The sequence below is a fragment of the Microtus oregoni genome, unplaced genomic scaffold, assembly GCF_018167655.1.
Source record: "Microtus oregoni isolate MIOR12 unplaced genomic scaffold, Mior012 000029F_ref0000214, whole genome shotgun sequence".
Taxonomy (NCBI): Eukaryota; Metazoa; Chordata; class Mammalia; order Rodentia; family Cricetidae; genus Microtus; species Microtus oregoni.
This window is the reverse complement of record NW_024543088.1, coordinates 21,367,290-21,383,531: the sequence shown is the minus strand read 5'-3', so window position 1 is coordinate 21,383,531 and position 16,242 is coordinate 21,367,290. Positions and strand designations below refer to the sequence as shown.

The following is a 16,242-nucleotide window of genomic DNA, read 5'->3' as shown; positions in this document are numbered from 1 at the left end:
GTTTGTGGCTATTGTAAAAGGTGAAGCTTCTCTGATTTCCCACTCTGCTTCCATTTCCTTTGTGTATAAGAGGGCGACTGATTTTTTGGAGTTGATCTTGTATGTTGCCACATTACTAAAGGTGTTTATCAGCTGTAAAAGTTCTTTGGTGGAGTTTTTGGGGTCGCTTATGTACACTATCATATCATCTGCGAATAACGAAAGTTTAACTTCTTCCTTTCCAATTCGAATCCCCTTGATCCCATTATGTTGTCTTATTGCTATTGCTAGAACTTCAAGTACTATATTGAAGAGGTATGGCGAGAGTGGACAGCCTTGTCGTGTTCCTGAGTTTAGTGGGATGGCTTTAAGTTTCTCTCCATTTAATTTAATGTTAGCTGTCGGCTTGCTGTATATAGCTTTTATTATATTTAGGTATGACCCTTGTATCCCTAATCTCTCCAATACTTTTATCATAAAGGGGTGTTGAATTTTGTCAAATGCTTTTTCAGCATCTAATGAAATGATCATATGGTTTTTTTCTTTCAGTTTATTTATATGCTGGATTACATTGATAGATTTTCGTATGTTGAACCAGCCCTGCATCCCTGGGATGAGTTACTCTGATACCAAAACCGCACAAAGACTCAACCAAGAAAGAAAATTATAGACCAATCTCACTCATGAACATCGATGCAAAAATCCTCAACAAAATACTGGCAAACCGAATCCAAGAACACATTAGGAAAATTATCCATTATGATCAAGAGGTTCTTTAAAATCCCTTAGTACCATGAAAATAGCATATAAGTCTGGCTTTTTCATAGCATTATTAGGGTTCAATTCCACCTTACTTAAATCTTTCAATTTGTGACCTGTCTTTTCTGATCTGTTTGCATCAGTATAGTCCTCCACAGTGACTGGGAATTATTGTACCACTTTTGGCTTTCTGGCCTGTGAGAGATTGCCCCCATTCAAGGAGTTTCCAGATAGTATCAGGTTGCTTTGTCTGTCTTTTGTTGGTCTGCATTCATTGGTCAAAAGCTGGCCTTTGCTATACATTCTACGTATACCTGAATGCTGAGTCCTTCTATTCATGCCGTTCCAAGAGGAGATGTTATTCCTAGGAAATCCTTGCATACACTCCCTTCTCAGGTGTCTTATTATTTCTTTATTGAGCTCTATATTTTTCTCTGTTCCCATCATCATCATTTGGATAGTGTGCAAATTGCCATCCTGGAGAGATACTCTATCTGTTAATCTATCATTAATTTTTAACAATTTTGATTGTCAAATTCAACAGTATGTATTCTTTAAGATAATTTCTCAGTACCCTAAACATGGATTCAATTTTGTCAATTCCATAAAAGGAACAAGCAGCCCATAACTCATGGGCAGGGAGCACAAACCAGAAACTGCACAAGTCGCCATGAGGCAAGGAACACAGCAGTGGTGGAGGGGATGTTCATGAACTCGGAAATTTCCAAGTTGCCACACAGAGTTAGCTCCACTGTAGTTGGGGTTTTAAGTAGGCCAGGCTGGCAGGGTTGGGGGACTTTCTGGGCTGTGGACTGCTTAGAACACTAAGCTGGTCCACACAGTAGGTGTGGAGTCCGGATCCACGTAGACACCAGATGAAAGGTACATTAAAAAGAAATCCCAAATTAGCTTTGAATTGAGTAAAATAAAGGGTTATTTATTTAGGGGTAGACTCACAGATCACAATCCTCTGCATGAGCTGGGAACAGGAACTAAATCATGTCACCAGAAGAGAGGCTAGACCCGTGCTTTATATTAACATATATAGTAATATAGAATAAGAGGACATACCCAAGTAGGTGGGTAACTTAAAGGCTACTGGCTGTAGGAATACCTACAACATCAGTCCTACACACTACAGCTCAGATCGGGTCTTTTAAACTAGATGTGGTAAGAAAAGTGATTTGGTGAGCATGGTCATCCAAAAATAATATTTCCAAAAAGATCCATTTGTATACTTTTCCCCATAGACTGGGAATCTCACAAGAAGTTAGAGAGAACAAAAAAACCAAATTTTGAGCATCTGGTAGAAATTTAAAAATTATTATTTAGAATTTCATTGCAAGCTCATTGGTTTTAGGTAGGTTTCGGGTTGAGTTTGGTTAAGAAAGAAAAGACCTGGATGTGATATATTGAGTAAGACAGAAAAGAGGACATTATGCTAGCAATAAGATATTTGGTAATGGAAAGAACACAGACAGCTTCTGGCCATTATCAAGGGTGTGTGATGATGAGCTAATCCCTTTTCCTAATACTTCATGGATATATGCTGTTACCGTGCACACAGATTGCTAACTTCACTTTGGTGCAGTCTGTCCCTCCTCTGTGTTCTATATTCCCTAGCTTCAGTTCTTGGTGATTACATAGAAAACTTATTGCATGACATGAGACACAGCCAAAAATGCTGATATAGAAAGGTCACATGTAAGAATTTTGCAGAGACTAAACGATATAGTGGTAATTTTATCCTTCCCTTAAAATATCTGGGAAGGCTTACTAAGTAAAGAGGAGTGTCAGAAGCAATAGGGAAAGTTTGTGAACAGTTGAGGACAATGCTCAGCCATTGTGGCTGTTTCTAATATTTTGTAATGTGTCAAGCGGGCCCTACCACACTAACTCAGAAATGTGTTTACATTGTACTTCTTAGCAATTTGGAGTTAAAAGACAGGGCATGAGAGAATAAAGCCTTTTTACAATAAATATACATTCCTGTGAACTTTGGTGAGTAACAGTGAGAACATTAAGCACAATTCTTTAACTTTATAGAAGAATGTTCGCACCTACTCAGCTCTGTACACATATGATTTGATTTTACATAGTCATTAATTTTACACAGGAGTAAACTCAATACAATCCTTGCCTTTCTTCTCTATCCTAAGGTGCTCAGGAGCTAGAACTATGATCTATCCCCTTGAGTACCAAGAAGAAAATATACAAAGAGTGTGATAAGTAAGAACTTTAGATGATCCTTTTCAAAACCATAGGCTAGCCTTGGTAGCAAAATAGGAAAACAGTTCTTGTCCTGCTCCCTCATTTATACGGGTCACTGTGTACAGCACTGTTACGATATGTAGCACAGAAATAGTCAGCTTCATCTTCAGGCTGAATGTTGGAGATGCTTAAGTGACGCTGAGCCCCAGAGCTGGAGCCAGAGAAGCGATCAGGGATCCCATCTCCCTTTCAATGGTTTCCACTACTGTAAACATACATCAGATACTTAGGAGCCTTGTCTGGCTGTTGCTGGTACCAATAAATGGTGTTGGTGCTGTAGTCACTACTCAAGGTGCAGGTGACTTTGACTGAGGCTCCCAGGGAGGCTGAGGCTATGGGTGACTGAGTCCAGCACAGGTTGGGAGAAAGACCCTCTAAAAGAGAAACACATTATCTCCTGGGGTGAGAGAAGAGAGGATAATATACCTTGTTGTCAGTTTGTTTCCCTGAACTGGCATTGGGGTCTAGATGACTCTTCTCACCTCTGCAGTGAAGGAGGAAGAAGAAGAGAGGAATCCAGGCCATGGTGCAGACACCAGTGAGTTATGCTGAGACAGACATGGTATGGGTCTCTCTTATGCTTCAACATTTTTCAGAGATCTGACAGGGCCCTTCTTGCAAATATTCTTAGGTGTTTGTGCCATCAAAACTCTGGGTGTCTCTTCCTTCCTGTGGTCGCCCAACAGATCACAGTAGCCAGCTAGAGTCTCCAGATTCTTCAGTGAAACCTGTGGAACCCACTGTTCAGGTTTAGGTCTGCCATGTTTGTCACCACCATACTTCCTTAAGGCTTTGACTACTAAGCACTTTCTGATCAAGTTCAGGAGTTACTTTCTCTGAGGCTGACTTTTACATCTTCTCTTTTGTTTTCTCTCCAGTGGAAACACTATATAGATCAGTGTTTATACACTATGAGTTTTGACCACCACAGGACAGAGGACACTTATCAGATATCCTGTTAATTAAATATTACATTATGATACTTAACAGTAGAAAAATTATACTTATGAAATAGCAATGAATAATTTTTTGGGTGACAACACAAAGAAGATACTATATTAAGGCCTCAAAATATTAAAAATTTCAAGAACCAAAGTTGTAGACATTAATTTATAAGGATCTCTCTATTCACAACCTTTCCTACTTATGATGAGAGCAGAGAAATTTACTCCATGAACCTCTGCTCAGAATGCTCAAGAATCCAGACGTAATCTCTTTGCTTGATTCCTTAGCAGACTGACCTATAGAGACACACTTATGAATATTAGTGTTTAGAATGATAATCATTATACAGCATGACATTTTTGATGCATTATAAATTAAAAAATGAAAATCTCATGGAAATACAAAACAAAATTATAAAGAAAAAGGTCAGGGAAAGAACAAAGTGGGCCCGTGTTTGTCCTTAAGTAAGGATTAGAGAGTATAGATAAAGAATGATGGTTTCTAAAACACAAATGTTACTAATTATCTAATATCACACCTACTACTTATCTAATATCACAATACTATATTTAATTGGCAGGGCCTTAGGGACATGGATGATCAGAAAAGGGAGTTGCTCTAAATTAAGGAAAGAATTAATGAATCATGATAGAAGAAATAACAGGGGTGATTAGGGAAAAGCAAGAGGAATGTCAGGAACATGTGAGTTTGTTCAGGTATGATTTAACTCATACATGGTTAACGTGACTATATTACCTTAGTTTTCTCTGTCCAACACATATCCACCAGGCTCAGGGAATATGCAGGAGAAGAGGTGGGTGCATAGAGGTTAAGATCCAGATATGATGGATGGCTCCAAGGAAACAGCATCTTCCAGACACAACAGGACTGATTCACATGTGAAGTCATAGAAAAGATGAAAACAAGCATGTAAGATCAGCACAGGTTTAAATCAGACAAAATGCCAGAAAAAAAAGTAAACAAATAGTAACAAACTTAGACTGAATTTATTTGTAACACAGAACTTGGAAAAGGAAAAATCAGTTATCTCCAATGAAGTATCACTGAAATATCAAACACACTCCAGGCCAGGCCTCATAGTCAGGGGTAGTTAATCAAACTTAAAGAGACTCTATGGTGTGTGTGTGTGTGTGTGTGTGTGTGTGTGTGTGTGTGTGTGTGCAGTTTTTATTTTGTTTTATTTTGTCTGATTGACCATTTTACTTCATCCATTCTTTATGTTTGATTTTTGTATTGTTGCTCTTGCTTTGTATTTTGGTGGTTTTTCTGTTTTGTTTTGTATGTTATGTTTTGCTTGAAAGAGAAAGAGCATGAAGTTAGATGGGTAGAGAGTTGGAGGAACTGGGAATAGTTGGGGGAAGGGAAACAATATGATCAAAATATATTGTTTGAAAAATTTAAAAAGTAAAATAATCTGAAAATAAAAATAGTAATAGACACAAACAAAATAGAGAAATATAAAAAAGAAACAGAGAGAGAGAGGATGAAAGGAGGGAGTGAGGGAAGAAAGGAGAGAAGGAAGGAGAAAGGGATAAAGGAAGGAAAAAATAAATAGGCTAGGGTTCTGTTATCTCTTGTTGAATATATGCACAGAACTATGTACATTGTATCCTACTTAGAACTTTTGAAACAGCAAGATGCTTGAGTATTTGAGACCACTTCTCAAGCCTCAAGACAGGAGCTGATTCTTGGAATTACCATAGTGAAAGGAATGAGTCACCTTACAAAAGTTATTTTATATATGTGGCCTTTACACACACACAAACACACACACACACACACACACATTAAATTGTTAAATAAATATGTAACTGAGTAAATAAATAAATTATTTTTAAATCTTTTGATGCTCTAATGACTATTTTGCTACTCTTTTCCGCCCACCTGTGGTTTTGATTTTATATTAGGCACTTCTTTGGTATTACTACATTCAAATATTGATGTGAGCTACTTGGGAAGAAGGACTCAACAAGTGAAGGATGCTAGACCCCAACTCAAATATACAAATGCATTATCCATGTGCATCTTGAGTTTTAGAAGGTACTGACTAACACAGGCTACAAACTATAGTGGTTCAGGTTACAAACTTTTCCTTTTTCTTCTATATATTATTTCTTGCCATCATGTATAACAAAAGAATTTCCTGATTTGAAGTCTGTGCATTATATGACAGGATTAGCTAGCTTAAGGTTTCCCAATGAAAATGACAGGCATGTCCTTCAGTGTCATGTAGTTCACAAAATGTTCAAAATCGAGTTTCTAATAACAAGGTAGTACTTGTGTGATCTCATTCTCACAGGTGGATGCCACTGAAGAAAAGGCATCTTCTAGAAGCTGCTCTACTGTGTCTTTATCACAGTACTAAATATTGAACGAAGTGACATATATTTATGATTTAAGACAGAAAAATGGTCAATATTAGAATTTAGTTTTAATCATAAAGCAAGAAATATGAGTCAATTGTCAATATCTTTAGGAGAAATGGGAGTGAAATTAGAGAAATGTGCACAAATTAGGAAATACTTCACAAATTATTGTCTAGTTTGTTATTTCCTTGAGATGGCAGTAACAGCATACCAACCTATAAACACAGGGTTAATATAAGTGACTTGTATTATAACATACTGATTCTGGAGGAGAGATGTGCAAATGGACACAGTGAGCTAAGCACCCTATGGCACCTCTTCCTTCCCTCTTTGTCGCTGTTGTTTGTGAACAATCTTAGGTTATCATTGGTCAGCAGCTACAAATCCTTATATGCACATTCATCTTCATGTCAATCCAACACTACCTCCCCATGTTCTCAGAGCCATCCTATGAAGACCTAGGGGATTCAACATGCTTCACCATGAGTTCTTCTGACTTAACACATCTGCAATAGTACTCACAATCTTAGAATGTGATTATACATAGTGGTACTCTCGTTTATCACACCATCATATCATCCCTAAGAGGAAATGTGTTAATGTAATGTCAGAAAAGAAATTATTGTACATAAATTTTCCTTAAATAAATAATATATTATATAATATATTAATTATATGTGTACTTTGTAGTATGTTGAAGATATACTACATTTATATATAAAATAGCATATATTAATACAATAATTATTTATATAATATGTTGATTATTTCTTACTTTTTTATTTATTTTTATTGAGCTCTACATCTTTCTCTGCTCCCCGCCCTGCCTCTCCCTTTCCCGTTCTATTCTCCCCCAAGATCCTCATACTCCCAATTTACTCAGAAAATCTTGTCTTTTTCTACTTTCTAATTCCCATGTAGATTAGATCTATGTAAGTCTCTCTTGGTGTCCTAATTGATGTCTAAGTTTTCTGGGATTGTGCTTTGTAGGCTGGTTTTCTTTGTTTTATGTTAAAAAGCACCTGTGAGTGAGTACATGTAATAATTGTCTTTCTGTGTCTGTGTTACCTCACTCAAAATGATGTTTTCTAGCTCCATCCATTTTCCTGCAAAATTCACGCTGTCATTATTTTTTTCTGCTGTGTAGTACTCTATTGTGTTAATGTACCACATTTTCCTTATCCATTCTTTGGTTGAGGGACATTTAGGTTGTTTCCAGGTTCTGGCTATGACAAACAAAGCTGCTGTGAACATAGTTGAGCAAATATTCTTGTGACACCAATATGTCAATTATAATAGTGTATGTTATTTGTCATATGATATATGTTACTATATTGTCATTATAGAGTAATATTACAATATATAATTTCATGGCATTTAGAAACTATACAATGAATTTTTTTCAAATGAAAGACAATATACCAATAGTTAGAAAATATGAATGGACTGTTATTCCACTTTGATCTAGTTACAGAAAGAACTTTCCAGAGACTGCTTCTCGCTGGAGACTTATGGACTCATACAAGCAAACACATCTATGGGAGGGTTAAAATATTTTACTTCTCATTTTATGTTTTTATTGTCTATCACAACAGTTGACAAAAATCTCCACTTTTCATTCTAGTTAGAACACAAATGAAGGAAGATACTTTCCTTCAACATTTGTGGGGATTTAGAATTATGATGGCTGCGGTGCCTGGTCATGGAATCCCACTATCACAGGACAGGGCTTATACTCAGGCTCAGGCAAATGTGCATTTGTCTTGCTACTCCATCTGGGTCTCACTGTGCTGAGCACCACTGTCCTATAGCATGCAGTAGCCTTCAGCACTGACTTCAGACTTGTAACCTGAAAGCACAGAACAAGATTCAATTTATTGTAAAAAGTGACAGGAGAGTGTGAGCGCCTGTTAACTGTTAGGTGAATCAGAGCCTAGAGGCTTGGCCAGGCTACTCCTGGAACCAGAGTGGAAACAGACAAACAGTAGCTACTAGAGACCCTCATTCCTCAGCATCAGTTCAGCTTGTGGAGAAGAACCTGAAAGAAATAGCTGTTACATTTAAGAATGAAGCAAAGAATAAAAGGGTCATTACAAAGACAGGTCTTTTTAATCTGCTGGAAAATTGACAGAGATGGAGGAAAGACAGAGGGATGAGTCAGGTATCCGGGTCCTGCTTTAAATCTCAAGAGATCCCAGGATCCACAGATAGATGCTGGTCTCTGGGGTTTTCTGGGTATTGGGGAAATGGTGGCTTGCTACAGTATGAGACTTTTACTATCACCATCACCACTAAATTGCATCTTTTCAGTCCAGGGCACAATTCCACTCACAGGGAGGGTGTAGCAGCTCTGGGGAGACACCTGCTGTGCTGTAACCTCTAATTCTGGGTGTGAAATTGTCCCAGGAGATTAAATTCAAGTTAGTAGTCAGTTTCAGTTCTTGTCAGTTTCTGAGAAGTACACAGGGCCCCCTGCTGGACTGTGGATACTTACTTCCAGTAGTAAATAAAAATAAATAAATATTAATAAATAAGATAACTTTCGTGTAATTCATTTTCATTCCCAGATTATATATTCCTGAAAAAAAGTTTCAGATGGTTTTGGCCTTTTGATCTATTTTTATTATAAATGATGTGTGCATGTGAAAGACACACACACAGAGGTCAGGGCTGTTGGATTCACAGGAGCTGAAATTAAAGGCAGATATAACCCACCCTACGTTAATCCAAGGAATGAATTTGAACCTACTGTAAGATTAGTCTGTGTTCTTAAACACTGAACCTTCTCTCCTACCACCCAAAATACTTTACAATTATACAACTCTCCCAAAATAATACTACTTACAAGTAGTTTGAATTCATAAACTCTGCTTTATCTATAAATCTTCTCTAGTGTGTAAATATACTGTAACAGCATAGTAACAAATCTTTGCTTCATTAGGACGTGTATTTTTATAAAGTCTAGAACTACTTTAATTGGTAAATGAATTACTTTGTTATAACTTTTAATTAGCTCTAATCTATTATTTGATTCTGAAACAGTTCGTGGAGAAAAGTTACAAATCACCAACCTTTCTTAAATGAATGAAGAGTACAGTGAGTCCTCTAGTATAGGCTCCTGCCTGGGAAAGACAAAGGATGGTGGGGGATTTAAAGACAGAGGCAGCATTCATGTCACACCTGCTGCAGGCTGGAAGGTCTTTACAATGTTACCTTTGCTCTTGCAAAATATCACCCAGGACATTCTTGTAGAATTACAAAAAAGTTTGCACATATCAGGACCCTTTCTCAGTAGGGACTGGGATACCTTTGGTGTTGCAAAGCAATTTATTAATGAAGGTGAGTTGTCATTTGTTAACAAGCTAATGTAACTCCCACGTGGAAGAGGAAGCAGACACAGGGTAATCTTACATTTTAAACCTAGATCAATCCCAATGAAAGTAAAGGTATATTGATGTAACTCTTTTGGTAACTTATACATTTTAATTGGTAGTATCTCTGTAACATTAGCATTTACAGAAGAGTGAACATTCTACATGTAGATCTGGAAATAATGAATACTATATCAATGGAGAACATATGGTTAAGTCTTACCCGAATCCCTCTCCACTCATATGCTCTCTCTGGGAAGAGCAATGTAAAGATACCAATGTATTCCAGTCTTGTGATTCCTTCATGAAAGACAGCCATGAGCTGCTTCTACATGAATTGTACTTTAATTCACATTCTTTCCTTATCCTGAAAATGACTAGAGTAGAGAAAGCTGGAACTGAACAGAAAGTTAATACATTCAGTTTGCACAGGCAAACACAGTGGAAGACACCTTCCATGAAATGCTTCAGAAATGTCCATTCTCTAAGGAGAATGTGTTCAACATTCCTTGGTGGTACCATGATCAGTGCAATACAGCAACCTCAGAGACACAAAGCAGAATGTTTCAGGCCGGCAGACAGTATCCTGTGAGGTCTCAAATGAGCATCCAAAATCATTAAGAGAATTGGGCAGTCATATCATTTAGTGTACCTTTGCTCATAATCGTAAACACTGCTATTTTCATTTTTATAAAATCAATTATGTCCTTTTCAAAATTCAATAATTTTTCTACTTTTGAAAATAAAGGCTGCTGCTATTTTTCCTACTTTTTAAATATATAAATGGTCTCTTTTATCCCTGGGCTACATGAGGACATTTCCAGAAAAGCATATTATGTACACTGAGTGTGTTCCCATCAATAGTTCCTTACTTTCCTCTCATTTTTTAATCCACTCTGATGGGTGCTAAAATGAAAAGGCAATCTCAGAGATGAGAAGGCAAAACCAGACTTGATCATCACTGTTACTCAGGTCATCACAGAAAAGGTGAAAAGTATATGTTCAAACAGTGTTAAGGAATTCAAATCCATGGGATTTCTATTCAAAGCCAAAATTCTGGAGGCATAGTTGTTAAGGAATGAAGTAAATTTATTCGTGGATCTACAACCAAAGACAATGTTTGAGGGTAGCTCTTTTATCCAATTAAATATTATATTTCAGAAATTCCTGTGTAGGAAGTCATTGGGAGGAGAGAAAATAAGATCCATAGGGAGTGGACATTAAGGAACTGTGCTGGGTACCATATTTGTTAATCAAGGCTTCTATCTCTATATATATGCTCTGGTTTGAAGGTGCAATTGCCCTTGAGTTCCTGATTCATGTTCCTGTAAGTCTTTATATGAACATACTAGTACTTTCCTTCAAAGTAAGACTGAAAGACATGTCTGTTTTGTGTGTCAGTAGGGAATGTATTACATGGCATTTGCTATATGGTCTCAAGGTAGAATAAGTCTTCACAATTGGTTTGGTAGGAGAGAGTGAAGCAATTCTTCCTTCTTGAGTTGTCTTTGCAGCTCTAACTGCACACTTGTTAGGCTACAGAAGCATTTCTTATATTTCACAAGCTCCCCTTATAGTGTTTTTCAAGGGAAAGCCAGATAAGAGAGAGGAAATGTGAGTGTGAATATAATCAGAGTAGATGTAAAATAAATAAGAAAAAAATAATCAAATAACAAAATGCACTATGTTCACAAGAACATATCCTAATAAATCGGCTAAATTTTAGGAACAAAATATTTTATCTGATGGATTCTGAAGGTCACCACATCTTCTGCTTGGTAAAGTCTGAGGAATGATACTCAGCAGTTTACATTACACATGCAGACTTGTTCACTTTGTATTAGATAACAAAGATCTTAGCAAAGGTCAGAAAAACAACTTTGCAAGTTGAACTAGGAAATGAGTTACCACTGTCACAGGAAAGAAAGGGGTTTTTGTCTTACTTCCTCATCTGCACGTGTTACTGTGAGCACTACTTGTACTATCCCAACACTGACAGTAGTAGTCAGCTTCATCTTCAGCCTGGACTTTGCTGATAGTCAAGGTCGCCTTGTTCCCAGAGTTGGAGCCTGAAAATTGGTCTGGGATGTCATTGGGGCGTATATTATCTCGATATATGACCAGCACAGGGGCATGGCCTTCCTTCTGCTGGTACCAGTGAACATATTTATCTGAGAGTTTATCTCCAGAGCAGGTTATAGTGGCCGTTTGGCCTAATGCCACTGATAGTGAAGAAGGTTGAGTCAGTACATAGGAGGCCATGGAACCTGCAAGAGAATAGAGAAGGATACTGAGTATATTGAACAATGTCCTTTCCAGGTCCAACTCAACGCTGTACCAGAATAGAACTCAGGATTCAGAGCAGGGCAACAGTATCCTGTGCAGGTTGAAATAGCAAACTGAGTCTTTAGTAGGTCACCTGTGCAAAAAGAGATGAAGGGGAACAGGAGAGAGAGCCAGGCCATGGTAGAGATGCCACAGAGATATAGATCTTAGAAGTCTCAGTATAGCCAGGCTACAAGGGCTTTTATTCTCTTTTAAGCCTGTTGGAGTTAGTTGATGTTTGGTGGCTATGCAAATTTGCTCCGTGCCTGGCAGGGACTCCCCATGAGGCCACTGTGTAGAAAATATTTCAAAACTGTAATGCCAAAATTAATGAGGAAGAGTGGAACCCAACTCGTTCAAGTGATCATATGCTGAGATTTCCCCCTAAGCTTCTCTATTCTCTGACAACAAACATCCTACAGGAATTTACCCATGATAGTCTCCTAACTCAGCCAAGTCAGGTCTAACAATGTTGCACACCTTCCATTATCTTCTCTGGGGTGCGTTTTTCGTCTTGTTGAGAAACCACTACTGGCTTCTAAATCAGCAAAAGCTGTAGTGTGGCTGTTCACATTTATTTGCTTTCCTCTCTCTGGATTAATGAGCTATATTTGTGATTGAGTCTTGTTATTCCAGTAAAATGTAGCCTTGTGCTATAAGAATTGATGTGAAGTATATATCTGTATATATTGATTTGGTATACAATCATCTTTTTTGTGAAGTCATCAGAAGTCCTGTGTCAATTCTCATGTGGAGTCTCCTTCCTCTCTGATTCCATTCTTCTGAGAGGAGACTAACATCCAGCGTCAGGAATTAATTTAAAAATCGTGTGCCTTCTTCCTTTCCAATTCGAAAGGAAGAAGTTAAACTTTCGTTATTTGCAGATGATATGATAGTGTACATAAGCGACCCCAAAAACTCCACCAAAGAACTTTTACAGCCGATAGACAGCTTTAGTAATGTGGCAGGATACAAGATCAACTCCAAAAAATCAGTCGCCCTCTTATACACAAAGGATATGGAGAGGGAAATCAGAGAAGCTTCACCATTCACAATAGTCAAAAACAGCATAAAATATCTTGGGGTACATCTAACCAAGGAAGTGAAAGATCTATTTGACAAGAACTTTAAGGCATTGAAGAAAGAAATTGAAGAGGATACCAAAAAATGGATGGACCTCCCTTGCTCTTGGATTGGGAGGATCAACATAGTAAAAATGGCAATTCTACCAAAGGCAATTATAGATTCAATGCAATCCCCATCAAGATCCCATCAAAATTCTTCACAGATCTGGAGAGGACAATAATCAACTTTATATGGAAAAACAAAAAACCCAGGATAGCCAAAACAATCCTATACAATAAAGGATCTTCTGGAGGTATTACCATCCCTGACTTCAAACTCTATTACAGAGCTACAGTAATGAAAACAGCGTGGTACTGGCATAAAAACAGAGAAGTCGACCAATGGAATCGTATAGAAGACCCGGATTTTATCCCACAAACCTATGAACACCTCATTTTTGATAAAGGAGCTAAAAGTATACAATGGAAGAAAGAAAGCATCTTCAACAAATGGTGCTGGCACAACTGGATGTCATCCTGTAGAAGAATGAAAATAGACCCTTATCTATCACCGTGCACAAAACTCAAGTCCAAATGGATTAAAGACCTCAATATCAGCCCGAACACACTGAACCTGATAGAAGAGAAAGTGGGAAGTACCCTACAGGAGATGGGCACAGGAGATCGCTTCCTATGTATAACCCCAGAAGCACAGACATTAAGGGCAACATTGAATAAATGGGACCTACTTAAACTGAGAAGCTTCTGTAAAGCAAAGGACATAGTCACTAAGACACAAAGGCAACCTACTGACTGGGAGAAGATCTTCACTAACCCCACAACAGACAAAGGTCTGATCTTCAAAATATATAGAGAACTCAAGAAACTAGACTTTAAAATGCTAATTAACCCAATTAAAAAATGGGGCACTGAACTGAACAGAGAATTCTCAGCAGAGGAAGTTCAAATGGCCAAAAGACACTTAAAGTCGTGCTCAACTTCCTTAGCAATCAGGGAAATGCAAATCAAAACAACTTTGAGATATCATCTTACACCTGCCAGAATGGCTAAAGTCAAAAACACCAAGGATAACCTTTGCTGGAGAGGCTGTGGAGGAACGGGTACCCTCATCCATTGCTGGTGGGAATGCAATCTTGTGCAACCACTGTGGAAGTCAGTGTTTCGGTTTCTCAGGAAATTCGGGATCAACTTACCCCTGGACCCAGCAATACCACTCCTGGGAATATACCCAAGAGATGCTCTATCATATGACAAAAGCATTTGTTCAACTATGTTCATAGTAGTATTATTTGTAATAGCCAGAACCTGGAAACAACCTAGATGCCCTTCAAAGGATGAATGGATGAAGAAAGTATGGAATATATACACGCTAGAGTACTACGCTGCGGTAAAAAACAATGACTTCTCGAATTTTGCATGCAAATGGATGGAAATAGAAAACACTATCCTGAGTGAGGTGTCCCAGACCCAAAAAGATGAACATGGGATGTACTCGCTCATAATTGGTTTCTAGCCATAAATAAGGGCCACGGAGTCTACAATAGGTGAACCTAAAGAAGCTAAGTAAGAAGGTGAACCCAAGGAAAAACATATAGTTATCCTCTTGGCTAAGGGAAGTAGACCAAATTGCCAGGGAGAAAATTAGGATCTTGGGGGTGGGGTGGGATGGGGGTAAGGGGAGATGGGGAGAGAAAAGTTAGAATGGAAGGAGGGGGGACTTGGGGAATCAGGAGAATTGGGATAAAGGAAAGGTGGATAGGGGAGCACGGAACCACAATTCTTAGTTAAGGGAACCACTTTAGGGTGAGCAAGAGATTTGACCCTAGAGGGGCTCCCAAGTGCCCAACATGAGGTTCCCAGTTAATTCCTTGGGCAGCTGAGGATTGGGAACCTGAAATGACCCTATCCTAGAGCAATACTGACGAATATCTTGCATATCATCATAGAACCTTCATCTGGTGATGGATAGAGATAGAGACAGAGACCCACACATGAGCACTGGACTGTACTCCCAAGGTCCCAATGAGGAGCAGAAGGAGGGAGAACATGAGCAAAGAAGTCGGGACCACGAGGCGTGCACCCACCCACTGAGACAGTGGAGCTGATCTACTGGGAGCTCACCAAGGCCAGCTGGACTGTGACCGAAAAAGCATGGGATAAAACCAGACTCTCTGAACATGGCGAACAATGAGGGCTGATGAGACGCCAAGGACAATGGCACGGGGTTTTGATCCTACTTAATGTGCTGGCTTTGTGGAAGCCTAGCCAGTTTGGATGTTCACCTTCCTAGATATAGACGGAGGGTGAGGACCTAGGAGTTACCACAGGGCAGGGAACCCGGACTGCTCTGTGGACTGTAGAGGGAGGGGGAGAGGAGTTGGGGGAGGGGGAGAAGGGTGGGAGGAGGGGGAGGGAAATGGGAGGCTGGGAGGAGGTGGAAACTTGTTTTTTGTTTATGTTTTTTTTTCTTCTTTTCTTAATAAAAAAATTATAATAAAAAAATAAATAAATAAATATAACAATGTATTCTTAGTGAAAAAAAAAAATAAAAATATTGTGCCAGTGACTTTAGAGGCCTTGTTAAAATTACCTGAAACAAGACTTTCTGATAAGGACACTTTAGTTCTTCTGCGTGTGAAAGAGATCAAAGTTGCAATTAGTCAAGTTCTGAAAGGTGTTCAGTCAGGGGTACCATCAGGAAGAATGCTGACACTGAGCCAATACAGATATGCTTTGAATGAGGTTAGTGTCCAGGTCATTATTAACATTTCTAACAAATACTGTTCTTCATCCAGGGAAGACCCCTGCTTGCCACATTCCCTACTTTAGAATTACTAGAGCCCACGTGCTTCAGTCTAATGGCAAATCTGCCTATAGGTAAAAGGGGAAGAGCTCAGGAGTGTGTCTTTGGAAGTGTCTAGGAGAGAGATAAGTAATAGGTGATGGCTTTATAACCAGGACAGATGCCAATCACATGCAGGAGTCTGTGATCATGTGTCCAAGACACATGCCCTGGGGGTCAGTTCCCCCATGATGAACTTCCCACTGTACTCTGAATGGATTTGCCAATCAATTCAGCAATGACAGTACTACTGATGCTCATGGCTGGTATTTTACTAT

At 38.6% G+C, this 16,242-nt stretch overlaps 1 protein-coding gene and 1 gene segment (V, D, J or C); both read right to left on the bottom strand.

The window, feature by feature from the left end:
* LOC121464736 overlaps window positions 1–16,242 on the bottom strand; it is a 994,671-nt gene that overhangs the window by 590,461 nt on the left and 387,968 nt on the right.
* Window positions 1–16,242, bottom strand: part of LOC121464737 (immunoglobulin lambda-1 light chain-like) — an 840,936-nt gene that overhangs the window by 586,992 nt on the left and 237,702 nt on the right. The window contains exons 1-2 of one of the 4 annotated variants that reach the window (XM_041677787.1): window positions 12,132–12,185; window positions 11,682–11,979 (exon numbers count right to left, since the gene is read on the bottom strand). The exons of the other annotated variants lie outside the window; for them this stretch is intronic. Coding sequence (XP_041533721.1) covers window positions 11,682–11,979; window positions 12,132–12,177 — 344 coding nt within the window. The 5' untranslated portion in view covers window positions 12,178–12,185. Of the gene's footprint in view, window positions 1–11,681; window positions 11,980–12,131; window positions 12,186–16,242 lie in introns of those variants that run through there. 4 annotated transcript variants of the gene reach the window in all.